We start from the raw sequence: 26,361 nt of genomic DNA on the forward strand, positions 1-26,361 counted from the left end.
TTCATTTGTAAAGATTACTTTACTGTCCTAGAAAAATACACATTGCAAATTTGAGGTCTACAACTTAACCACTTTAGAGGATTCCTGAGGGAGAGGGGATACTCTGAATATCAGACTTTGTGGTAATGTGTGGGAGAGGCATATTAAATATAGTTGGGTCAGGTGGATTTTTAAAAAGTCCTTTTTTCCCTTTTTTTTTTTTTTTTCTAAAAAAGGAAAAACAAAGTGCCATCTGTCTGGCTTATTTTGTGTGTGTACATGTATATATAGGAACAGTTTGGGGGGAGGGGCTGTGTCATGCAATGAGGCAAAAACAAGAAAATGACTTCCTCTGACAGAGGAACCTTAGTGTTGTAGAAGGGAAGCAAGGCAAAGAGGTCACTGGAAAGGGTTTAGAATGCAACTGTTCCCGTTTGTTCCTCCTGAGAACCTGGAGCATCGCGAGTCAAGGGCAGAAAGCATAACAATCTCTCAAGAGGATTCCTATCTGAGCATGTCAGATATCCTATGTAAGTAGATAGGTCTGTTTTAGAATATAAATGGTAGTGACGTCCTGTGCTCCCGAGGCAGAGCAAAATAATCCATCAACACATAATCCTTCTGGGTAATAATGTTTCTGGGCTGGCCAGCAGAAGACTCTAGGAACAGAGGTAGGGATAAAGGTGGGGAGAAACAAGGTTGTAGAGATGAGATGTCTTCAGGGGGACTTTGAGGAATGTCCTTTGTTCCAGGATTCCTAAGTAATGGCACTGGCGAGCTTGGTATGAGTTGTCATCAGTGTCACTCTGCAGGGGCCAAAGGCCAAGGGTCAGGATGCCACCCCAGGTTGAGAAGAAAGTACATCTCAAAGTGAGTGAAGGCTGCAAAACAGTTTGAGGCTTGGCCAGGAGAAGGAGCAAATGTAGAAAGGCTCCCCTTTTTAGATACCGATGGTCTGTAGAACTCGCCTCTCATTGTCATTAAGGTGGCCTGAGAACATTATGTAGCAGGGCTGCTGCGCAAACTGGCAGAGGAAGTCTGTGAGATATGCCTGGAGGGAAGAATAAGACAGGCATTACTGAGGGGTCCCAAGGTTGCCCATCTACAGTGGGGTAGGAACCACCACCAGGGGGTACAGGGAATGCTGCCTTTAGACAAGTGCCAGCTCCTCAAGGGATAGTCTTCTATACTATTGGATCTAGTTTAGGTATAACCTAGGGACGAAATTCCATAGGAAAACAAAATTTTCCCAAGGCTTTACCTCATATTTTACCCAAGGACCCTCACAACATATCTATAAAAAACTGGATTATGAGACTGGAATAAAACACTAAAGTGCAAAGTCTGAGCCCACCCAAAGTCCTTGACCACTCAGCAAGATAGAAACTCTCTCCCCTAATGCTCCCATGATGAACTATGAATGAATATGAACCCATATTCCTGTTTCTGTGCCTCGGGACATTGCCATTTATAAGACATCTTCTCTGGACACTCTCACCTGTAGATCAATCTGATAGAGAGGATCCTTCAGGGCATCGGGGTCATCTTCCTCATCATCCTCATAGTAATCCTCCTCTGTTAGACACAGCCAACATAGGGCATGTCAGGGCAGCGGCCCATGATCAGGCCCTGAGTGGTAGTACACACACACCACTGAGGCAGAAGGGGCAAGAGCCCAAGTAATGTCCCTGAGGGCCCACCTCTCCCCTTTCTTGGGTACCCCATTTTTTGGCACCAGTGTGCAAAGAAAAGGTATTTACCATGGCTGTAAACTCTTCTCAAATTGCTTACCATATTTACTTGTAGCAAGAATGTCAGATAAAAGTTGGCCAGCTAAACCATCCTCTTCCTCCTCCTCCTCTTCCTCCTGATCTTCCCACATATCATTGGAGTCATCTACTTGGAAATGAAAAGCAGCTAGAGCATATTCATGCATTTTCCCTCCCCAATTCCAAACAGGCAAGAATAGGAGGGCCTTGAGACTTCTGCAATGTAGCCTGTAATCCAGTTGGGAGAGAACCAGGGATGGCCAAGCCCTCCCAATAAGTTTGAATGGAAGAACCCAGAGTGTTCTGGTGGGGAGATAAAAGGTTGAAAGATTTTTAAGAAGAATAAAACCAAAAAAGGGCTAATGTAGCTTGCATTTTGGCTGATTCCCACTGCAAATTCTTTTTTTTTTGTAGAGACAGAGTCTCACTGTACCGCCCTTGGGTAGAGTGCCGTGGCATCACACGGCTCACAGCAACCTCTAACTCTTGGGCTTACAAGATTCTCTTGCCTCAGCCTCCCGAGCAGCTGGGACTACAGGCGCCTGCCACAACGCCCGGCTATTTTCTTTGTTGCACTTTGGCCGGGGCTGGGTTTGAACCCGCCACCCTTGGCATATGGGGCCGGCGCCCTACTCACTGACCACAGGCGCCGCCCTGAGAGTTCCTAAGGCAGACCTGCTTCTTTAGATGCCCAGTGCCTAGCATGGTGCTAGTCACAGAATAGCCATTCATAAACTTTTTTTTTTTTTTTAAATAAGTGACTCAACAAACCAAATTGATAATCTGACAATTTGTAACTTGATCTGCCAGGTTAAGTCTCCTGGGAGTAAGGGCCTGATGCACCTTGACTCCACTCTGCAGGAGTGGCCTGGCGAGCGGCATTGGCCTCCATGACGTTGGAGAGCTCATTGATGATCAGCTTTAGGATCTTCACCAGCAAAGGAATGTTTGTCCAGCGCTCTGGGTCTGAGAAAGAAGAAAAGGCTTCATTCAAGTCAGACTGTCACTAGGCTCACTTCTAGCAGTCCTTGTTCCCCCTTTAATGCCACTCACCAGAGTGGCAATCCCTCAAGCTTTCTACCACCCCTGACTACATCCAGCCACCAAAGAATGGTTTAAAGTTCAGTAACTTTATTCTGCTTGGTGCTGTAACAGTCCAGAAACTGGGAGAGATAAAAGGGGTCAGGGATTGGAGGATATAAGTTCTTGTCAGTAATAAAACTCTGAAACTAAGCAACTATATACAAAGTACAATACTCTAGTCCCCATGACATGCTACTTGAGAGATAGCAGAGGTGATAATAAACCTACAGTTAAAAGCAGCAGCTCTGAACTCACTACCTGCAAATCATTGGACAGAGAGGCCAAAGGCAACTTGATAAAAAGACAAACTCAACATCTGTGTCAAAACCTCAGAATGAAGCTAGAAGCTAGGATCCCTAGTACCTGAGACTATTTTGGCCAATTTTCAAGAAGAGAAGGATCTGAATTTTCTGCTTTTTTTTTTTTTTTTTTTAATCAAACTCATTGCTAATCATCATGTTTTAAAAATAAAAGTCACAGTACATCCCTGCCCTCCACCTAGGTATCCTTAGCCCTTCCCTATGGGGAGGGGTTTAGCAGGACAGCAGCATCACCCACTTTTGGCTGACTTAGAGCGGGTGCGGATGCCCTCATCCATGCTGTAGATCTCCTCTCCCTTCACACGGATATCCTGTAGCCGTTTGTCATCTGCATTGATGCCATGTTGGAGCAGTTTACACAGTGCCACAGAGCTGCCAAGGAAGAGCCAACAAAGGTCAGTTGGATACCCATCTCGAGTTCATGCCAAGGAGATAAGCAATTACGTCCTAGGATCTTCTCGTTGATGGTGGAAATTCTGTACACAACTAATTAGAAGAGATAAAAGAGTTTAGCTAAAAATGGGATTCAGAGTTCATGAGATGGTGAAATGACATCTGTTCTTGAACAAAGCTAGGGTGGGTAGGTTAGCAATAAAGAAAGAGAGAAAAAAGAGTACACAAGGGGCAGTTTGATATAGCAAACAAAAATCAGTAAAGCAAGACAGGGAAAGAAGAAATGCGAGTAGTGGCATAATGCCCAGAGATAGGGCCTACCTAACTTTGCCTTCATACTGTCCATAGAAGAGATGCTGCCGGCTCGTCCACTCAGCCATCACAAACTCCAGGGCAGGTTTGCCAGTAGGGCCTGGGAGGCTACACAAGAACTCTAAGAGAGGTTCCAGCTGAGTGTGCACCAGATGAGCGAACACCATGATCAGAGACTAGGAGATAACAAGAAGGACATCTGCTTTGGGGAAATCAATTTCAGAGGCATAGAAGAGGATAGGGGAATGGCCAGTCAGTTAAGAAACAGAGCCTATGTACTAAGGGTACTGTCTACAGGATAAGAGAACAGATTTCCTTGTCCATGATTCTTGGGTTAAGAACAGATCCAATTTTACTTAATTGTTCTGTAAGGACAGTATGAGAGAGGGTAGAACAATTTAGGACCAATGTACTAATTCACGTCTCAATTAGACAGGGAGTAGGAAAGCCCAGCTCCGTCCGCATGGTCCTCTTACCTGCATGACACTGAGCGTCTCTGCCTGCTGCATCTTACTGAGGATGGCACGAAGAATCTGGTCTAGATTCTCACCCAGCTCCCGTCCTGCTTTAGAGATGAGGGTGGACACGAGGCGGCCCACAAAGGCTGCAGTGAACTCTGAGGTGCGGGGGTCCAGGAGCTGGCTCACCACTTGCATCACATACCACAGCCCATTGTGGCCCTGCTCGTCATGCCACTGGGCTACCTGCTCCAGAGTCACTGACACATAGGCCCGCAAGCACTCTCCACCATTCTGGGGAGACAGGAGTGGCAAGTAATATTAGCAACTAGGGGATGGATGACAGGAGACTCTGAAGTCTACATAGAAAAATGTTATTCTCAGGGGCTTAAGCCTTGTGAGGATAGTAACCACAGGGCTTGTGGTAGGCTCATACTACTGAAGTCCAGAATTTACTGTTACAGATATATAGGGTATCCCAAAAGTCACCCATAAAGTTGCCATACATAGGAAAAATAGAAAATCATAGCTAAATGTATCTTTATTTACAAAGTATTCATTATAAAATTTTAGGTAGCCAACACAAGAGGGTATTTTGTAAATATTTAGTAAAATTTAGTAAAGAATATTTTATGAATAAAAATACATTTAAGCTATAATTTCCTATTTTCCCTATGTATGGCAACTTCATAGGTGATTTGTGGGACACCCTGTAGATGTGTATCTTGACCCAATCAGCTATCTCAAAATGGCCTAATTCTGATCACAAGGGGCAATGGCCAAGAAAACTGAGTTTTTTTTTGTTTTTTGTTTTTTTTTTTGAGATAGAGTTTTACTATGTTGCCCTCGGTAGAGTGCTATTAACAGCTCATAGCAACCTCAAACTCTTAAGAGATTCTCAGCCTCCCAAGTAGCTGGGACTACAGCTGCCTGCCACAACCCCTGGCTATTTTTTTTGTTGTTGTTGCAGTCGTCATTGTTGCTTAGCTGGCCCGGGCTGGGTTTGAACTCTCCAGCCTCGGTGTATGTGGCCGACACCCTACACACTAAGCTATGGGGACTGCCAGAAAACTGAGTATTAACCGTAAGAATCTACATCTGGTACTGGAAAAATACGTCTACAATGTAGCAATAATTGCAGATATATAGGTCTTTATGGCAATAAAGACAGACCTTACACAAACTACCATTTGCCTAAAGATTTCTAAGCTGATGAATATCTACTGGCATGATCCTATAACTTTTATATTAATTGCAGTAGTAAATACCTAAAAAAGTAACCAACTTATCCAAAAAACAGAGGAAAAATAATCACGCATCTCTCCCTTCTCTAGAGTCCTATCACTTTGCTGATTTTATCAAATAGAGAAAAAATGCAGAAACTTTCTTACAGCTCCAAATCTAGACATCTGTAAGCTCTTCCACAGTTGCAATATCCAGACACAGATGGGTAGGATGCCCAGTATACTTCTGAAGACTATAACATACTCCAAAACACAGAATGCTTGATTGACATTTGCATTCTGAACCCTGCCCAAGTCCTCTGGGTAAATACAGAGTTGAGAGTTATATTTCATAAGCATAAAACCATGTCAGGTTTCTCAGCCTACTATATTGTCCATGTTTCACTCTTCTAGTTTTCCATGTTTCAGATACCTGCATGGTGGCATTGTCATCTGTGTGAAGGGTACACTGTGCCACAGCAGGAAAAGCTTGGCAGATGAGGAGTTGAGAAAGGGGAGGCTTTGTATTCCGTACTACTGTGGTCAGGATATCAATGGCTGTCTGAAAGAGAGAAAAAAAGAGGCAAAATTGCTTCTAGGGTAGGAGGTGCCCAACAATTAAGATTCTTTTTTTTTTGTTTGTGGTAAACAACAGTTCATTTAATAGTAAAGTTTCTGAATATATAATGGTTTTCCAAGAATTGTTGAATATATAGATAATGAAAACTTACTACTTATTTTGTGATTATAAATTTTTGCAACCAAGTATGATAAATTTGCTACATGCCTTTGCTTAAGGCGGAAGAGAAAAGAAAATAGAAAGATCTTTTTCTTTTCCTTGCTGTGGTTCCTTAATAAATGTTGGTAGGCTAGAGTTTACAGATTTGTCAAGATTAAAAGATGATAACAATATTTTGTTTTTTCACTTTTATTTCTGAGACCACTCCAGAATTCTTAGGCTCTTCTTCCCAGTATTCCATTGTTTTTATTTTTTGCCATTTGATTAATAGTATTTTCCCTTCTGCTTTTTTTTTAATTTTATTTTATTAGTAAATCATAGCTGTGTACATTAATGTGATCATGGGGCACCATACACTGGTTTTATAGACCATTTGACACATTTTTATCACACTGGTTAACATAGCCTTCCTGGAATTTTCTTAGTTATTGTGTTAAGACATTTATATTCTACATTTACTAAGTTTCACATGTACCCTTTTAAGACGCACCGTAGGTGTAATCCCACCAATCACCCTCCCTCTGCCCTTCCTCCCCCCTCCCTCCCTTCTCTCTCCCCCTTCCCTATATTCTTAGGTTATAACTGGGTTATAGCTTTTATATGAAAGCCATAAATTAGTTTCATAGTAGGACAATTAAGATTCTTTTTGAGTGAATACAACATAGCAATCCAGATAAAGCTCATTAACAAAAGGCAAGTTTCTGAAAGAAAAGGAATAGACAGCAGAGAGCAAACAATGCTCTCAGTCTCATTACTTGATTAGCCATAGGGGTGAGGGGTACAGGGTAGTGGATTGGATAACCAGGGATAGCCAGGTAACCTAGTTAGCAGTGTTGTGGAATGGTGGCATGCTGTTCTACTCACTGAGGGCACTCTGGAACAAGAAGAGCCATATTCTTCAAGTCTCAGAATCACGTCACCTACTGTCCTTGTGGGCAGAGTAGCCCAGCAGAATCACTCTAAATGTTATTCAGTGCTTATTAGTTAGGTGGGATCTGCTGGTTGCACTTGCAGATCAGTCTCTCTCTCACTCACACACATACATGCACACATTGTAGCCACTTACTGCACAGAGTCCTGCAGGGATCTTGTCTGCTGGGGCCTGCATTATGCTGACCAGGGTGGGAATCAGCCTCATCTGCATTGGGCCCTGACAGGCTTCAATCTGGGACAGCTCTTTAAAGATGTCTTGAGCCAGTGAGGCGACAACAGGATCTGAAGTGGATAAGGCAACACACAATCCCCCCACCTAATGGTCTGCATCTGCTTCTGGCTTCATGATGTCTGTTGTTTGGTCCTAACCTAAGTTAAAAACTTCTGCAATGATTATATATCACATCCCTGGGACCTAGTGGGGCCACATGAGTAACCTGAAAGAACAGTAAAGATGCTAATCTCCAAGAGGTATAGTATGCATAGTTTCATCAAGGCCGAGACTAGTTATTAATCTTTATGGTTGTTATTCTTGTGAAACCTGAATTAATTATAGCAGTGAATGCTTAAAACAACCCAAAAAAGTCCAACTGATACTGTAAGAAGATATGACTGCCCCAGATTTTCACGTGTCACAGAGAAATCATACATATTCTATGGGGTGGCCATAATAGATAAAAAGAACTCCCAAAGCTGTTTCTGGGGCAAAAGGTAAAACTTTCAAAAGGCATAGCTTTATGAAGAAATGGAACTTAAGCTCAAACTATTTTACCTATGTGATAAAAATATCCTCTATCTAGTACCCAAAATATATGCAGTATTCTCTAAATTGTATGTTAAAAAATCACTGAAGCATTGTATGTAACAGAAAAAAAAAAAAGATCAGTAGCTAGGTGTGGTGGCACATGCTTATAGTCCTAGCTACTTGTGAGGCTGAGGTGGAAAGACTGCTTGAGTCCAGAAGTTTGACTAATCCACTGCACAATAGCTGGCCTGTGTAACATAATGAGACCTTGTCATTAAAAAACAAAAAAAAAAAAAGAAAAAGAAAAAACTGAAAACACCTTAGATATTATTTAAACAAAATGGGTAAATTATGATATAGCCATTTTATGGAGTACCATGTGATGCCTGAAAAGAATGAGATATACCCAAAGAATGCAATGTGGGCAGCTCTCCAGGACACATTTTTTCAGTGAAAAACAAAATCAATTAATATTTTAGCATAATATGTTATATAAATAATCCTCACCCCTATATATCTTTCTGTGCTTCAATAATGGAACTCTCTCTTTAAAAACAAATATAGGGGGGCAGTGCCTGTGGTGGCAGGTTCAAACCCAGCCCTGGCCAAAAACTGCAAAAAAAAAAAAAAAAAAGAAACGAATATAGGGCAGCAGCTCCTGTGGCTCAGTGGGTAGAGTGCTGGCCCCATATACTGAGGGTGGAGGGTTCAAACCTGGCCCCTGCCAAATTGCAACAAAAAAATAGCCGGGTGTTATGGTGGGTGCCTGTAGTCTCAGCTGCTCCGGAGGCTGAGGCAAGAGAATTGCGTAAGCCCAGGAGTTGGAGGTTGCTGTGAGCTGTGACGCCACGGCACTCTACCCAGGACAATAAAGTGAGACTCTGTCTCTATAAAAAAACAAACAAAACAAAACAAAAAACCCCCACCCAATATACTTAATTTTCCTAATAATAAAGTATTAATAAATACAAGTACTACAGAAAAATAATAATAAAAAAAACTCTCCTGTAATGCCACTATCTAAAGGTAGAGATAACTACCCTTAACATTTTTTTTTTTTTAATTTTCTTGCTTATTTTTATTTCTTTGCCTTTTTTTTTTTTTTTTTGAGACAGACCCTCAAGCTGTCGCCCTGGGTAGAGTGTCGTGGCATCACAGCTCACAGCAACCTCCAACTCCTGGGCTCAAGCGATTCTCCTGCCTCTGCCTCCCAAGTAGCTGGGACTACAGGCACCTGCCACAATGCCCGGCTATTTTTTGTTGCAGCCATCATTGTAATTTGGCAGGTGCGGGCTGGATTCAAACACGCCAGCTCAGGTGTATGAGGCTGGCGCCTTAGCTGCTTGAGCCACAGGCGCTGAACCTCTTTGCTTTTTTGTTGTTGTTGTTGTTGTTGAGACAGAGTCCCACCCTATGCTCTGAGCAGAGTGCAATGGTGTCATAGCTAACTGCAACCTCAGATTCGGGCTGTGGGCATCTTGCTGCCTCAGCCTCTGGAAGCCACTGGGATTATGGGTGATTGCCAAGGTACCCGGCTGGATTTTTCATTTTTTTATGATTCGGGGTCTCACTCTTGCTATGGCCTTTTTCCCTGTTATTTTTTCTACATACATATTTATATGCACATACTATTCTAAAATAAAACCCAAAACTTGGGATCATATTCTATAGACTTTTTGATAGTCTTTTTTTATCATAATCTAAGCACTCTCCAAAGGTTTAAAATATTACTTTGAAGTTATATAGTAAGTTATTTTATTTATATAATTAACTAATCTCTCTCTTTTTTTTTTTTTTTTTTGAGACAGAGCCTCAAGCTGTCGCCCTGGGTAGAGTGCCGTGGCGTCACAGCTCACAGCAACCTCCAGCTCCTAGACTCAAGCGATTCTCCTGCCCTGCCTCCCAAGTAGCTAGGATTACAGGTGCCCGCCACAATGCCTGGCTATTTTTTGGTTGCAGCCGTCATTGTTGTTTGGCAGGCCCGGGCTGGATTCGAACCCGCCAGCTCAGGTGTATGTGGCTGGCGTCTTAGCTGCTTGAGCCACAGGCACGGACCCAACTAATCTCTTTTTATTAGTTCCGAATTTTTACTGCTATAAAAAACATCTGATGAGTACCTTTGTTCATAAACCTTTGCATGTAGCTTTCTTCAGTATCTCTTTTTCTAAATTATACTCTCCTCTTTAAGGAAGTTTTACTTCAGTTGCCAAATTGCTGTATCATATCATCAAAGTTTTGAACTATGCATTTTGCATATTAGCAATTTATTTACTAACTTTTTCTCCCTGGTTCTTATTAGATAGCAAACGTTATAAGATAGGTACTCTACTTTTTAATGCTGCTATATTTACAGCATAAATCTATTATTTGCTAATTGAAAGCCACATTCTTTATGATGCTAAGACCATCAGACCAAGGGAAACTTTCACCTAAATTCAACAGCTACCCCCTTTCCTTTGGTGTCTATCATAACACATTGTCCTTGGTGGCATACCATTACTGTACTTTAGGAAAATGGCGATGGTGAAGGGGCAGATTTTGCTTTCCGTGCTTGCTGTGAATTCTGGGTCTACTGTACAAACGATGCATAGGGTCTCCATCACCAGGTTGAGAACTTCTGAGCTGAACTGGGTTGCTAGGTGAATTAAGCCGTCAAGGATGCTGGGGAGGAAAGGCTGGAGCACGTGGGTACTCTCTGAGACTTTCAGTTGGTCACAATAACTAGAGAGAGGTAAATAAGTAAGAATTATTCAAAAGTAGATCTCTCAATTCCTGGTTTTTCCTATCATTCTCATGTGTTATAGCCTTTATATGTATAGCTTTATAAAGCTAATTCTGGAGGTATGTAGGTCTTTCTATCTTTCTGTGGTACATTATATCAGTGCCATCATTTCTATATTCTTAATTTACTTCTGCTTTGATTTTTTTTTCCTTTAAAATTTCATCTCTTTCCTTGTTTAGCAAATCTTAGCCATGCCATTGCATCCTTATTATTAAGGTATTAAGTTAAATGTCTTATGACTCCTAAGATAAATGCTTTAGTCACATTTCTAAGATTTAGATATATATTCACATTATTTTCTAAATAGCATCAACATCTTTTTCAATACAACTGTTATTTAATAGAAGACTGCTTTGTAACCTTCAAGTTATAAAAATTTTGAAGTTTTAATCCAGTTTTTGCATCCTAAAAATGAGATCGATTTATATAAAATTCTATGTACACTTAACAAACTTGGTGTATTACATGTAGTGTTTAAAATTCTCTATGCATAGTTCTATTATACTTGCCTCTTAGTCAATAAAAATATTTACTGACTGCTGCTTCTGATATCTACGGAGACACATTGTTAAAAATATATTTTGGTGGTGCCTGTAGCTCAGTGGCGCCAACCACATACACCAAAGGTGGTGGGTTGGAGTCCAGCCCGGGCTTGCCAAACAAAAATGACAACTACAACCAAAAAATAGCTGGGCGTTGTGGCGGGTGCCTGTAGTCCCAGCTACTTGGGGGGCTAAGGCAAGGGAATTGCTTAAGCCAAAGAGTTGGAGGTTGCTGTGAGCTGTGATGCCACAGCACTCTACCGAGGGCAACATAGTGAGATGCTATCTCAAAACAAAAAAATAAAAATAAACAAATACATATATTATATGCTTGGCGCCCGTAGCACAGTGGTTATGACATTAGCCACATACACCGAGGCTGGTGGGTTTGAAGCCAGCCTAGGCCAGCTAAGCAACAATGACAACTGCAACAGAAAAACAGCTGGGCATTGTGGCAGGCACCTGTAGTCCCAGCTACTTGGGAGGCTGTTGCAAGAGAATCTCTTAAGCCCAAGAGTTTGAGGTTGCTTTGAGCTGTGACGCCCTGGTACTCTATCGAGGGCGACATAATGAGACTCTGTCTCACAAAAAAAAATTGTATAAATCTTTTATTTCCCTTTAGAATGACCATAAGTTAAAAGGCAATAACCTTTTGTTTCTGTATGTTGGAAGAACAAGGTATAGAAACAAGGCCCTCATCAAGTATGCAATAAATGGTTTTTCTTAATTGTGCTTGTTTTGTAACCGTATTATTTTTTGTCAGCAAAGGTCCACAATGACCAATAAAACTGTGAACTTTGATCTCAGATTTGTCTACAGACTTTTTTTATTTTTTGCCTGTAATATCTTGATTTTCTTTTCTTTTTTTTTGAGACAGAGCCTCAAGCTGTCATCCTGGGTAGAGTCCTGTTGCATCACAGCTCACAGCAATCTCCAACTCCTGGGCTCAAGCGATTTTCCTGCCTCTGCCTCCCAAGTAGCTGGGATTACAGATGCCTACCACAACGCCCGGCTGTTTTTTTGGTTGCAGCCATCATTGTTGTTTGGCGGGCCTGGGCTGGATTTGAACCCACCAGCTCTATGTGACTGGCGCCTTAGCCGCTTAAGCCACAGGCGCCGAGCCAGTTATCTTGATTTTCAATATCACTTTTTTCTAACCTAGCTCCTGAAGAACTTACAGGACATCTGGCTTTGGTCAGCTCTCAACTCAGTAAACTAGGTTTTCAATCCATCCTCCACCGGTGCTCAGCTATCTCCCTGCTCCACTTCCTTTCCTTTCTAAGGGCTTATATTTACTTTGCCCCACTGATGAATTTGAAACTGGACAGTCTGATAGATCACAGACATTGCACCTTCTAATCAGATCATGATAGATCTTGTATCCTCTCTTAAGAAAGTTTGGACTTGACTTTAGAAGCCAGTGTTTCTTTTTAACAAATTATTCCTAAGATCCAATTTTCCCCTTACTGTACCCCAAAGTCTTTAAGGAGAACTGACACCCTCAGATGATGCTGTCATTACTTATAATATGTGGCTTCGTGTACCATCTGATATAATATGACTTTCTTTTCAAGTGCCTGTATCTCAGAGTTTGAAGACCACAAATGGGAGCCGTGTAGGGTTTTAACTACAGGATCAACAACATCAGTTTCTCTTTTATGGGCCCATAAAATAACGGACTTATTTTATCCAAAGTACCTTCACATTAACCAAACTCCTCTCATAGTTTACAACAGCAAACTTGATAGCTCAAATAATACGAATTGCAGTAATGTAAGGCTTCAGAGCAGCCTGCTGCCTGGGAGGACCTGCACGGTGTCCTGCACCATAGGCACGTCAACAGCAGTATCACCATTGGCCCTCTAGGGACCATAGTCCAGTTTAGCCTTCTTCAGGTGCTCGCCTCTCTTCTCTTGCTTCTTGAAGGATTCGTAGGAAACAGGATCTATACCCCACAAGCATTCCGTCCATTTGCCATAGATGATGAACAGCTGCTTCTTGTTTTTGTCTTGAATGTGCCCTTCCACTTTATGAAGCTCTTTTCCAAACAATCCGCATGGTTTAAAGTTAAGTACACACTTATGTTCGGTCCTGTGGTTTAAAATCTCCACGGTCCCGTACTGCTTGATCCACAGCTTCCCGATGATGACACTGTGCACACAGCAGGTGGGGTTGGTCCAGGTGTAGGCTTCGTTGTGTCTGAGCAGCTCCAGCGTGATGGTGCCCCACGGCTCTGCCTCGACGCTCTTGCCCCAGAACTTCAGCTTTGGGTAGATGGAGCTGTGGAGCCTGGCTGAGGCCTTCGGAGTGGAACGTGCTGATGGGAGGGTGGTGGCTGACTTGCTCTGAGATGAATCTGAATCCTAAGTCCTCCCTGATTAGCTCGTATGTCTCTCCCAGGAGCGGGCTGAATGGCTTGCCTGTCCGCTCCCACTGCGAAGCCACCGCTGAAACAGCAAAAGCAGCCACGGACTGCATCCTCTCCAACGGCTGGGGCTGGCAGCAGACCCCGTGCAGCAGGTACACGTGCTCCATGTACTCCGTGATCCACTGCAGGAAGCTCAGGGGCTCACTGAAGGCAATCGGCATCGTGATCTTGGACAGTTCCAGGCCGACACACTTCTTCAGAATCGCCCACAGGCTGAAGTCGCTCCTGGTGAACATGGGCGCAGGCAGAGACGTCCTGTGCTTTTCAATTCCATTCTCTTAATGGGGTCGCTCCCCAATTTTCCTAATTCTGTTACTTTTGCTAGTGTCCAACTCAGTCTTTCTAGTGACTTTCTGATTTGCCTCTGAAAATTCCCCAGAAGAGTTATCAGAATCAAAGCCTGTGACGGCATCGAAGAATTCTTCCTCCCCGTTCATCCTTCAGCGTCAGGCTCCTGTGCTGCCCTGGCTGTGGCCTTTACTGAATCATCGTATCTCATCTACCTCGACAGTGTAAGTAACTTTACACTACAAACTTTAAATCCAACAGACGCTATTGATCTGGACGCAGGTCACTCTGGCACCAGCCGAGCTCGCTACGGGTCCCGCCCCTGCCCCGCAGACCCACGACCCACTGATCAACACACAGGTTTTAATGATTTTGTCCTTATTTAGTTAGAGAATGCTTTTAATCTTATACTGACACTAGTGATAGGGGACATTCCTTTTTTACACCTCAAGAAATTAATTCTTCTAAAGAGCCTACATTTGGGGTAAAAGAAAGAAAAATAACTAACATATATACATGAGATCAAGTTTCACAAAGGCCAGAAGCTATATAGGCAGTGACCATTGGCTCATACCCAGAAAAACCCTTAAAATAAAATTTATGCCTTAAATAGGTTAGGGCTCTCTCTTCTCGGACATTTAGAATGACCTCAGAGCTTTCTGAAAAGCTACACTTTGTTTCTTAAGATGGTACTTTTTATTATTTGATTTTTATTGATTGAGACAGAGTCTTACTTTGTTGCCCTTGGTAAAGTGCTATGGCATCATAGCTCACAGCAACCTCAAGCTCTTGGGCTCAAATGATTCTCTTGCCTCAGTCTCCCAGGGAGTTGTGACTACAGGCACCTGCCACAATGCCCAGCTATTTTTAGAGATGGGGTCTCACTCTTGCTCAGGCTCTTCTCGAAATCCTGAGCTCAGGCAATCCATCTGCCTTGGTCTCCAGAGTGCTAAGATTATAGGAGTGAGCCACCATGTCGGACCTTTTTTTTTTTTGTTGTTGTTGTTGTTTATGGCTGGGGCTGGGTTTGAACTCACCGCTTCCGGTATATTGGGCTGGCGCTACCCACTTTTTTGAAACTTTTTTTGAGTTTTATTATGTCACCCTCGGTAGAGTGCTGTGGCGTCACAGCTCACAGGAACCTCAAACTTTTGGGCTTAAACGATCCTCTTGCCTCAGCCTCCCAAGTAGGTGGGACTACAGTTGCCCGCCACAACCCTGGGCTATAAGTTGCCATTGTCATTGTTGTTTAGTTGGCCTGCGCCAGGTTTGAACCCGCCAGCCTCAGTGAATATAACTGGCGCTATAACCACTATGCTACGGGTGCTGAGTCCCTGCTTGGCCTTTTGAAGTTATTTTAGAGGCTCGGCACCTGTGGCTCAAGTGGCTAGGGTGCCAGCCATATACACCAGAACTGGCGGGTTCGAATCCAGCCCCGGCCCGCCAAACATCAATAACAACTATAACCCCAAAATAGCTGGGTGTTGTGGCAGGCACCTACAGTTCCAGCTGCTTGGGGGGCTGAGGCAAGAGGATCACTTAAGCCCAAGAATTTGAGGTTGCTATGAGCTGTGACACCATGGCACTCTACCCAGGTGAGAGCTTGAGACTGTCTCAAAAAGAAAAATAAATAAAATAGTTTTAGAGCTTTTCTCTGCTTCACCTAGATTGCAGCACAAAAAGATGAGCCTCTGTTCATGGTTTAAGATTAAGCATTTAATTAACAAATGCAGATAGAACACTTAGAACCACTGGTCTAAGAATGTTCAAAAGACACATACGGCATCTCAAAAGGTATATCTCTGTCTCAAAATATAAGAAGACAGTACATGAATTTTTTTGGTAGTTTTTAGGATTTAATCAAGATGCTTAAGTCTGGATCTAAAAATATTCTTTAAAACAACAATGCTCCCTCTGGTCTGGGTAGGAATATAAATGACTATTGGTGTCCACTAGTATATTAGCTTGTGAAAAAGAGAGGTAAAGTTGGGGTTTGGAAAAGTAAGCAGTTTTTCCAGGTCACATTATCCTAAATTTGGCTTTTGGTATAGATACAATCAATCAATAAAATCATGGTATACATCAATTGTGCAACCCTACGCAAGTTATTTACCTCTTGAAGCCTAAGATTCTTCACTCTTGAAAGAGTTGGCCTAGATGACTTCAGAGCTGAATTTAAAAGGATGAGGAGCAAAAGGTAACAGATGGTATCTTCTGGACATGTAAAAGCCATGTCCCTAGTATAGTTTCTTTCCCCATTCACCCTATGGAAGATTTTCAGCAGGAATTTCTAAGCAACATAATATACTGGACAACTGTGGTTTTGGACGTCTACCCTGAGTAATTTTCTCTTTCTCTTTTTTTTTTTTGAGATAGAATCTTATTTTGTTACCCTTGGTAGAGTGCTATGGCATCATAGCTCACAGCAACTTCAAACTCTTGGGCTCAAGCAATTCTTTTGCCTCAGCCTCCCCAGTAGCTGGGACTATAGGTAACCGCCACAATGCCTGGCTATTTTTAGAGACAGGGTCTCGCTCTTGCTCAGGGTAGTCTCACTGTGAGCTCTGGCAATGCACCCACCTGGGCCTCCCAGAGTGCTAGGATTACAGGTGTGAGCCACCGCACCTGGCCCTGAGTAATTTTCTCTTAAAATAATTCTTATCACCCTAGGGGAATATACTTACCCCCAGATAGCTCTCACAGCAGAAATTCGAACTGATGGGGGTTGTGTCTCATGAAGGCCACTAACTGTTGCCTGTAGGAACTGCTGGATCAGCTCAGGGGACATAGCAACAGTGAACCGACTAGCAGCCCAAAGTGCCCGGCCCAAGAGGAAAGGAGACACTGTGAGAAAGACAGAGCAATTAGCAATGAAAGTTCCTGTTACTTGCCCCATCTCCCTACCACCACTATTCCTCAACTTTTCTTTTTTTTTTTTTTGCAGTTTTTTGGCCATGGCTGGGTTTGAACCTGCCACCTCTGGCATATGGGACCAGCGCCCTACCCCTTTGAGCCATAGGGGCTGCCCAAAGGAAATTTTTTTTTTTTTTTTGGCTGGGGCTGGGTTTGAACCCACCACCTCTGGCATATGGGACCAGCGCCCTACTTCTTGAGCCACAGGCGCCGCCCTGTTCCTCAACTTTTCACAAAACTAGATGCTACATAATATATACAACTTATTTGAGAGAAAAACCATGATCTTATAAGATAAAAGCAAATGTGTACTGTGTGGTACAGAATCAATTTCTAAGTTTCACTTTTCACTATTGGCAAAGTAGATCTTGAACATTCTTAGACCAGTGGCTCTCAACCTTCCCAATGCCGCAACATATTTTCATTGTTAAAAAGGGGTCGTGAACCACAGGTTGAGAACCACTGTCTTCGACTAAAAAGACTTTACCAGCTCAGTTTCCATTTTAAGCTCTCATTATTCCTACTTGCACTACGAGTCTTCTAAATGCCTTCTCCACTTCTAATTTCTTCCTATTTTTGTACCACTATTAGAACATTATAAATTACAACTCTGATAATGTGATTATTCTATTTAAAATTTGTCAATAAATTCCATAACCCACTAAAGAGCACCTTAGTCAATATCATAATCAAGGCTCGCTAAGATCAGTGATTCTAGCATTACCTATGATTTCCTTTCATGGTTGCTAAACTAAAGCACACATCCCCACACAGCAGCTCACATCTTACTTTGCTAACTGTGCCTTGTTTATACAACAGCCAACATATTCACCTTTCCTTGCATTACGTAACTGATCTCTTGGGCTAAAGTAATCTTAACTATCCTGTGCCACTGTAATCCTGTCTTTAGCTTTCTTACGTGTCATGTATTTTATTTGATATTCTAACCAGCAGTGTAAGGATTACTATATCCCCTGCCTACTGAAGAAAGACTATACTTATTCAGCCTATTCTAGGGCTTAACTTAGTTATTCATATAAGAAATATGTAGTTGATGAGAACCACTGAGCAGAATCTACCAAACCGTGCCAGTTAAATAATTATACAATGCAGATGCTCTTCTGATAAACCCATCATAAATCGAAAGTACAGTTAACCAAAAATGCACTTAACTTACCAAACACTATTGTTTAGCCTAGCCCACCTTAAATATGTTCAAAATACTTATATTAACCTATCTCTACACAAAATTATCCAACACAAAGCCTATTTTACAATAAAACGTTGAATATTATTTCATGTAATTCATTAAATACTGTACTGAAAGCAAAAACAGAATGGTTGTATGGATATTAGAGGTACAGTTTCTATTAAATATATACTGCTTTTGTACCACAGTAAAGTAAAAAATCATAAGGTGAATCATAAATCAGAGACTGTTTGTAATTTTATATGATACAGATCAGTAGTTCTCAAAGTATGGTCAGTATACTCCAAAAATTCCTGTGAGTCCCTAAAATTAAAACTATTTCTACCTAAATCTTGTATAGTAGTAGGGTTACGGCCAGGTGTAGTGGCTCACACCTGTCATCCTAGCACTCTGGGAAGCCAAGGTGGGAATATCCCTTGAACTCAGGAGTTCAAGACCAGCCTGAGCAAGAGTGAGACCCCATCTCTACTAAAAATAGAAAAATTCATCAGGCATTGTGGTGGGTCTCTACAGTCTCAGTTACTTAGAAGGCTAAGGCATAAAGATCACTTGAACCAGAGTCTGAGGTTGCTGTGAGCCAGGCTGATGCCATGGCACTCTAGCCTGGGCAACAGAGTCTGACTCTGCCTTAAAAAACAAACAAAACTCTTGAGGATTATTGATAATTTTTAAGACTATAAAGAGGTCCTGAGACCAAAAAGTTTGAAAATGGTTGGTGCAGATAAGCTTTTAGCTATAGGCAAGATTAATAAGTAATATATAGAGGCTGTCAAAAAAAATTATACACATTTTAAGAAAGGAAAAAACTGTATTAAAATTATAATACTGAACATATATTAATAACACAAGATAAATACAAGTCACATTTGACTTCTGCAATTACAAGAGGTGCTCAAAGCGTACCTATAATATATAATACATAGACAGAATTTCTTATGTGTATACCTTTTTTTTTTTTTTTTGCAGTTTTTGGCCGGGGCTGGGTTTGAATCCGCCACCTCGGGCATATGGGACCGGTGCCCTACTCCTCTGAGCCACAGGCACCACCTAATGTGTATACCTTTTTTTGGCACCCTCAGTATATTGAACCTTTTATTAGTCCTAATATTAAATATTCTAAAACCTCCAAAAGTTCTGAAGATTCTTTGCTAGGGTAAACTCCATAAGAAATATGTTGATAGGTTTCAGAAATTTCAATACTTTCACTCAACATGTAACTACAGAATACCTATTATATACAAGGCATTGTCAGACACAAACATGTATTAGACATGATTTCTATTCTCAGAGAACTTACATTCTAGTAGGAGAAAGAAAACATATTTATCAACCACGCAATATAATGCAACATATAAATGCACAGTGAAATATATATTCACTGAGTGGATCTGAGCTTTGGATGTACAACCATTTTATGAGTCAGAGAGTGAAAATGATGGAGACAGCCTATAGTAGATTACCTATTTAGAGTCACAGAGCAGAATGTTTTCAAGTGATGTGAGCTATTCTCAAGGCTATCCTATGAAGGAGATGCAAGTAAATGGACTGAGAATCGAACAAACAATACCAAATGTTCCATCACTTAAGTACTAAGAGAGGAAGCAAAGATAGTATTTTGGAATGGGGATCTGACTCAAAGGATGAAAACAGGCATGGGCAGAGGCAAGTAGCAGAAAATGTTATACAGAGAAAAAGATTCTTACCTACTGCTCTGCACTGCTGGAGAAATTAGTCTAATAGTAAAGGCCACTTTCTTTTTTTTTTAGGCAAGCAGCTAATGCAAATATGAGAATGGGACATTTAAATTACTTAAATATTGATCAAAAATAAAGTTCAAGAAAAATGACAGGAAAGAAATAGGAAGAATGAGACTCACATAAAGTGCCTGAGAGCACTTTGGACTTAAAATTGAGAACAGAACTCAGGACAGAATTCTTCAATGTATAGCAACCAGATTCGCATTCCAATCAAATGCAAAAACAACCATGAGTGGAAGTGCTGATTTGGGAAGAAATATGAACATCATAGAAGAATTATGAACTAACAATATTAGTCTCTCAGTAGGTAAAGCTGAGTCAATGTCTCTGGGCTGTTTTAGAGGTTCAGATGAGTTTAAGCTCTAGGGTACAAAGAATTTTCACCAAAGGACATAAAAATACTTGGCATACTTCTCTAAGTGAACAATATAACTGAGTTGCTGAAAGGAATCCTGGCATGTGCTGAAACATACCTGAAAGGTTGAGGTCTGCAAGGATGACATTGGTCAGGAACCCATGCATGTCAAAATGAATCCTGCCATTTTTCACACTGTCAGTGATGATGGCCTTCACTGAGCCTAGGGCAAGCATGCATGCCTCGTGGATCTTCCACCTGTGAAAAGGTACACAGTCTGGTAAAATAAAGTACACTGCCAAAAAAGATAAATATTTGAGTGAAGAAGATTCAGAAAAGAGCAGTCCAACACGATCTGTCCCAAAAGGGCCAGTTACCTGCCCTTCCAATTTAAACTTATAGCTGAAAACAGTGGAATTTAATGATATGTTTTTTCAGCTGGGTGCAGTGACTCACACCTATAATCCCAGCAGTTTGGGAGGCTGAGGTGAGAGGATTGCTTGAGGCCAGGAGTTTGAGACCAGCCTAGGCAACATATCTCTACAAAAAAATTAAAAAACAAAACCAAAAACAAAAAAAAGAAATTCAAGACCAGATTTTTCTAATGAAAAACGCAAGTCCTTCCTTTCAAGCTCTTTAAAAAGGGGTAAAATAAATGCATCCTAATCAATTACTTTAAGATTGGGAAGAACTGCTTTAGAACAGATTATTCAAATCAAGAATTTGTTTGCCTTTTGGCCTGGCACCCATAGTACAGTGGTTATGGCGCCAGCCACATACACCAAGGGTGGCAGGTTCAAACCCAGCCCAGGCCAGCTAAACAACTGCACAAAAAAAATTGCTAGCCATTGTGGCAGGCACCTGTAGTCCCAGCTACTTGGGAGGCTGAGGCAAGAGAATCACTTATGCCCATAAGTTTGAGGTCGCTCTGAGCTGTGAATGCCACAGCACTCTACTGAGGGCAACATAGTGAGACTCTGTCTCAAAAAAAAAAAGAAAAAAAAAATGGAATTTGTTTGCCTTTAATGTGATGCCCAAAGCACATCCCTAAGTTAAGCCACTGCTGCTCAATCTTACCAATGCTCAGTGCCACTGTTTTTGGTTTGCTCAGCTTCTTGTAAATGCCTAGTAGCTGCTGCAGCCAGGGCTGCTGCACTTTCATTCTGGAAATCTGTGGCCACAGCCTACAGAAGAGAGGAGAAAAGTTAATAAATCTATTTGTGCACATTAAATGCATTTTAACTGCAAACTGCTTTAGTCAGGATAGTTACATGTGAATGGTTCAAACTTTCACATACACATGCTAAGCCCTGATTAGATGTGTTAAAAATGTTACATCATTAGTTCAAGAACTAATGAAATTAAAGAGTATTTGTATTTCTGCAATGCCTGGGTACTATAAGGTTTGCTTTCTTTGATGTATTCAGCAAAGGATATGTGAGCAATAATAGCTTGAGCTCTGCATGACAACAGACCAAATACATATTCCTTTGGAGCCTGATCACAGAAAAATAAGGCTAATCTACTAATTGCAATCTAGCGTAATCTTTCATAGGTCCTTCGATATACTAAATGATAATGAAAAGTGACTCAGCAACAATGAGAACAAATTTCCTATTCAATAAGAAGCAACTGACAACAATTTCATGGTATTTTATTTTATTATTATTTTTTATTATAATTTTTTTTGAGACAGTCTCACTATATAACCCTCTGTAGAGTGCTGTAGCATCATAGCTCATAGCAATCTCAAACTCTTGGGCTCAAGAGATTCTCTTGCCTCAGCCTCCCTTGTAGCTGGGACTATAGGCAGCTGCCACAACATCTGGCTATTTTATGTTGTTGTTATTTATTTGTTCAAACCCACCAGCCCTGATGTATGTGGCTGGCACTCTAACCACTGAGCTATGGGTGCCAAGCTGATTTTGAAATTTCTTTTTTTTTTTTTTACTGTTATTTGCATTTATTTTATGTTGCATCTATTCCCGTGCCATAAGTTTTTGTTTCTTCAGTTTCTTCTGGGATATCTTTTTCTCCTGTGCTACCTCTTCTTCTGGTTTGGGAACAATCTGTTCCTTTTCAGTAAGGATCATCTCAATGTGGCAGGGGGAGCTCATGTATGGGTTAATGCGACCATGAGCTCTGTAAGTTCGGCGACGCATCTTGGGTGCTTTATTCACTTGGATATGCTCAATGACCAGAGAATCTACATCTAAATCCTTAAGTTCAGCATTACTCTCTGCATTTTTAAGCATATGCAGCAAAAATTCAGCACTCTTTTTGGGCCACCGACCCTGTGTCCAGCCCCAGTGTTTGGCACACCTACCAACTCCACCATTATAACGTCGGAATGGTACACATTGTTTCTTTAAGGTGACATCCTTCAGATACTTGGTGGCTTTTCGTATATGCATACCCTTGATGGCCTGGGCAGTTTCACGTGTGTTCTTAAAGTGAACACGAAGATTTGAGCCTCTTGACTTGCATGACTTTGTGGGGTTTTCTGGGTCAAGTGAATAGCGAACCATTTTCACAGATCACCTCAGGTCACTTAGGGGAAGAGGTGATTTTGAAATTTCTGCATCTCAAACTTCATTCGAGCTCTCTTGCATCGCTATAAGTTTTTTTTTAGATTAAGCTACTCAACAACACTGCTCAGCTTGGGTTAGATGTACAGAAACAAAATGTTCGAGTGACTGATTAGGATTATCTGGCTAAATTATCAAAGTAACCATCTCTTACCAGCAACAGGTCTTGAGCTGCAATTCTAACAGTGTAGGAGAAAGTATCATCATCTTCATCTTCTACAAACTGTTGAGGGTTAGCTGTCCATACTTTAATCTGAAAAGATGACGAAAGTAGGTCTTTGCTTTGTGAGACTGCCTATCTGATTCACATTACCTCTTTTCATCAGGAAGACTTTAGCCTTTTATCCTGAACAAAACTTTAGCCCCCAAAGTCTTTTCTTTTTGATGAAGAGGAACAAATCCTTCATCAAAAGGTAGCAATGGTTACTGCTCACTAACAGACTTTGTATTTTGGCAGATAGTCAGCTCTCTGTTGTCAGACAGCTGTTACTTTTTGATAGATGCATTTTCTAAACATATTAGGTCTGATGGAATATTTCTTGTGAAAATTATGTCAATTCTTCTGTTTTGTATGAGAGGAATTACTTTACTCTTGAACGTTCTTTGCTGGTTTTAATGACCCACCAACCAGGCTAATGATCTGATCTACATTTCACTATTTATAGGGAAGAAATAAATTCTCCTAAATACTAGGGTCTTTGGTTAGTAATCCTACAGAGATTTTCCTACTAGAATAAGTGTTATGAAGGTCCAGTTAACTAATATAGGAGCTGATAAAACTCCTATAAAACCCAGGGATTTAGCAATAAAATAATGTCACAGCTTTTCTAGAACCTAAAATGAAGTTATTCTCCTAGTTTCTATTTTTAGAAATAAAATATTCATTTGACCAAGTGTTCATATTCATCAAATTGCACTTTCTAAATACAAGCTGGGAATTGTCTCCCAAATGTTATTTACCTGTTCCTCTGTGATTTGCATGTACAAGATAATATAGTAAATCAATTCAGGCAAGGCTTTCTTAACAGTGCTTTTGAATTTGCTATTTTCTAGTAGAGCATGGACAAATTCAAAAATGCTAAAGACAAGATTTTCAAAGCCCAGGACTTCACCTATAGGAAATACACAAGAGAAGAAATTAATGACAAGAAAACAAAAAGGAAAGCATGTATGCTGGAAATGAAGTACATTATTTTTATAAATTATTGAATATTTAAAGTACTCGCTAATTATTATTCCCAAGGAATTGGTAGAGGGCTGAGGAATCGAAGAAACTTAAGAGAAAATAAATACTCTTTGATTTTTCTTTTCTTTTTTTTTTTTTTGTAGAGACAGTTTCACTTTATTGCCCTCGGTAGAGTGCCATGGCGTCACACAGCTCACATGCAATCTCCAACTCCTGGGCTTAGGGGATTCTCCTGCCTCAGCCTCCCGAGTAGCTGGGACTACAGTCGCCCACCACAACGCCCCGCTATTTTTTTTGTTGTTGTTGCAGTTTGGCAGGGCTGGGTTTGAACCCGCCACCCTCGGTATATGGGGCCGGCGCCCTGCTCACTGAGCCACAGGCGCCGCCCTACTCTTTGATTTTTCAAGCAAAAGAATCAGAAACACTGAATATATTTTCCATGTATGTCTATTTTTGATCTGAAATATTTAAAAATATTAAAACAGAAATGAAAGCATTATCATCTGGGACCCTACTATTAAAGTAGACAAAATGCCCTAAGTGGGTTGGCTCTTAAGGTATCTTCCCACTCAGAAATTTTATGAGAAATCATATGCCTATGAGGTACAGATTACAAATTGTCAATTCTCATTTTCTCACATCTAATACATTGAAAATAAACTTATTTAGAAAACTCACTTAAGAGAGTGAAACCTCTTAAATTACTGGAGTTTGGGGTTTTTGTTTTCCCCTGTCTCTGGCTTTTCTTTTCCCAGATCCCTTTTCCCACTAACTGGAATTTCTATAAAGGTCAGATAAACTACATACCATCAGAATCCACAGGATCTTCTACTTCTTCTGTGTAATTTACTTCTGTCCTCACATAAGTATGATGAAGAGTAAAGAAACAATCTGGAGTCTGCTTTACATACATTCTACAAGGAATATTATATATACCAAGATTGAGCGCAGACACTTTAAAAAAAAAAAAAAACTGTTTAAAAAGTTGGAACCACATAAATGTGAGACCCAGCACTAAATTCCCAACTATAGGTGGTAGCAGGTGCCTTAAGCTTTCAGGAAAGGATATAAAGCTGCACTCTCAGTTAGGGTGTTCCAGACAATAGGTAGAATCTGCTGCATGGAGGACACCATGTGCTTTGGGAAGTTTTTCACTAGGGCTGTCACTGCCTGAGAAGTTAAGAGAAAAACACACAGAAAGTACAGTGATGTAGAAGAAATGAATATGTATGTAAATGAAATAAATAAATATCTCATTGGCATAAATGTTTACCTTTAAGACCTCCATCTTAAACCCACTGTCAGATGTGGGGCCATCTGGTATCTGGAGTGCCTGAACAAAGGCCTCTGTGAACTGCTGCACCACAGGAAAGATCAGGACTTTGGCTGCACCCTGATAACAGAAACTATAGTCAATGCTGGACAAATGTATAATCCATGGCTTCAACACACATACCAAACACTGAGATCTGAGGCATCTAAAGCTCTTTCCAGGCTGAGATCTCAATCAGAAGGGGATAACTATAAAGTCATTGGAGGTATCACCTAAGATCTCCTGCTTCCTTTAGTGGCACTTGCAGTCATACCACAGCTCTCTTAAAAGCTATTATAGACGGCCAACTTTTTATAACTGCTTCTGAATCACAGGGATGAGTTTTTTAGCTAGCTCTGTTTTACATAAGAGAGCCATAAAAGAGTAGGAAAGTTCTGGGTGATGACTACTATGAACAGGATACATATAAGGTATTTGATGAAATAGAATCAAACAAAAGGAAATTAAGCTATCTACAAATTAAGTTATAAATTAAATCTATCTAGAATACTGGTTAGTGTGCTTTCTTGGTACTACTATCATGAAATCTGTCAATGTTGTGCCTGCAACAGAAGGCATTAATAAAGATTTATAAACACAAAGTCTGTTAATGATCCCAAAACTCACCTTTTCCAGCTCCTCCATGTTACAGATCATATGGGCACAAGTGGTAAAAATCTCCACAGCTCGGGAACGGGTTCGAATACCATACACCTAGAAAAGGGTTGCAGCATAGCTATGAAATTGGATTATGTATGTATCTGTGACTAGAAGTAAAATTATGACCAATGAATCCTCACATGAGATTGGATCCCCTAGAGAGATGAGAAATGTAACTCATTTATGTCCAGGAGACAGACTTTTGTAATTCAGAGAATGGACGGCAGCAGGATCATAATGTCAGAACTTATTGCAATTAGCCTTATACATAGGCCTCTATGGGCCGATCTGATTAAAAAATATCAGGCTGGGTAGTGCTTACAATCCTAACACAGCAAGTATATTTCTTTTAAAATGTAGACAATTGGTTTGGGGCAAAGGAGAAC

At 40.9% G+C, this 26,361-nt stretch overlaps 1 protein-coding gene and 1 pseudogene across 3 annotated transcripts in view; both read right to left on the bottom strand.

The window, feature by feature from the left end:
• The window catches only part of IPO9 (importin 9), a 54,084-nt gene continuing 27,723 nt past the window's right edge, over positions 1-26,361 (bottom strand). For all 3 annotated transcript variants that reach the window (XM_053604491.1, XM_053604492.1, XM_053604493.1), the window contains 19 exons: positions 25,943-26,029; positions 25,277-25,396; positions 25,073-25,173; positions 24,811-24,869; positions 23,778-23,929; positions 22,972-23,070; positions 21,307-21,413; positions 20,348-20,487; positions 16,679-16,838; positions 10,449-10,675; positions 7,343-7,491; positions 5,971-6,099; positions 4,333-4,608; positions 3,866-4,032; positions 3,390-3,523; positions 2,592-2,714; positions 1,771-1,875; positions 1,478-1,554; positions 1-1,030 (listed from right to left, as the gene is read on the bottom strand). In XM_053604491.1, coding sequence (XP_053460466.1) covers positions 920-1,030; positions 1,478-1,554; positions 1,771-1,875; positions 2,592-2,714; positions 3,390-3,523; positions 3,866-4,032; positions 4,333-4,608; positions 5,971-6,099; positions 7,343-7,491; positions 10,449-10,675; positions 16,679-16,838; positions 20,348-20,487; positions 21,307-21,413; positions 22,972-23,070; positions 23,778-23,929; positions 24,811-24,869; positions 25,073-25,173; positions 25,277-25,396; positions 25,943-26,029 — 2,523 coding nt within the window. In that variant the 3' untranslated portion in view covers positions 1-919. The remainder of the gene's footprint in view (positions 1,031-1,477; positions 1,555-1,770; positions 1,876-2,591; positions 2,715-3,389; positions 3,524-3,865; positions 4,033-4,332; positions 4,609-5,970; positions 6,100-7,342; positions 7,492-10,448; positions 10,676-16,678; positions 16,839-20,347; positions 20,488-21,306; positions 21,414-22,971; positions 23,071-23,777; positions 23,930-24,810; positions 24,870-25,072; positions 25,174-25,276; positions 25,397-25,942; positions 26,030-26,361) is intronic.
• Positions 12,991-14,280, bottom strand: LOC128595689 (oxysterol-binding protein-related protein 2-like; annotated as a pseudogene).

Source organism: Nycticebus coucang, chromosome 10 (genome assembly GCF_027406575.1).
Source record: "Nycticebus coucang isolate mNycCou1 chromosome 10, mNycCou1.pri, whole genome shotgun sequence".
Lineage (NCBI taxonomy): Eukaryota > Metazoa > Chordata > Mammalia > Primates > Lorisidae > Nycticebus > Nycticebus coucang.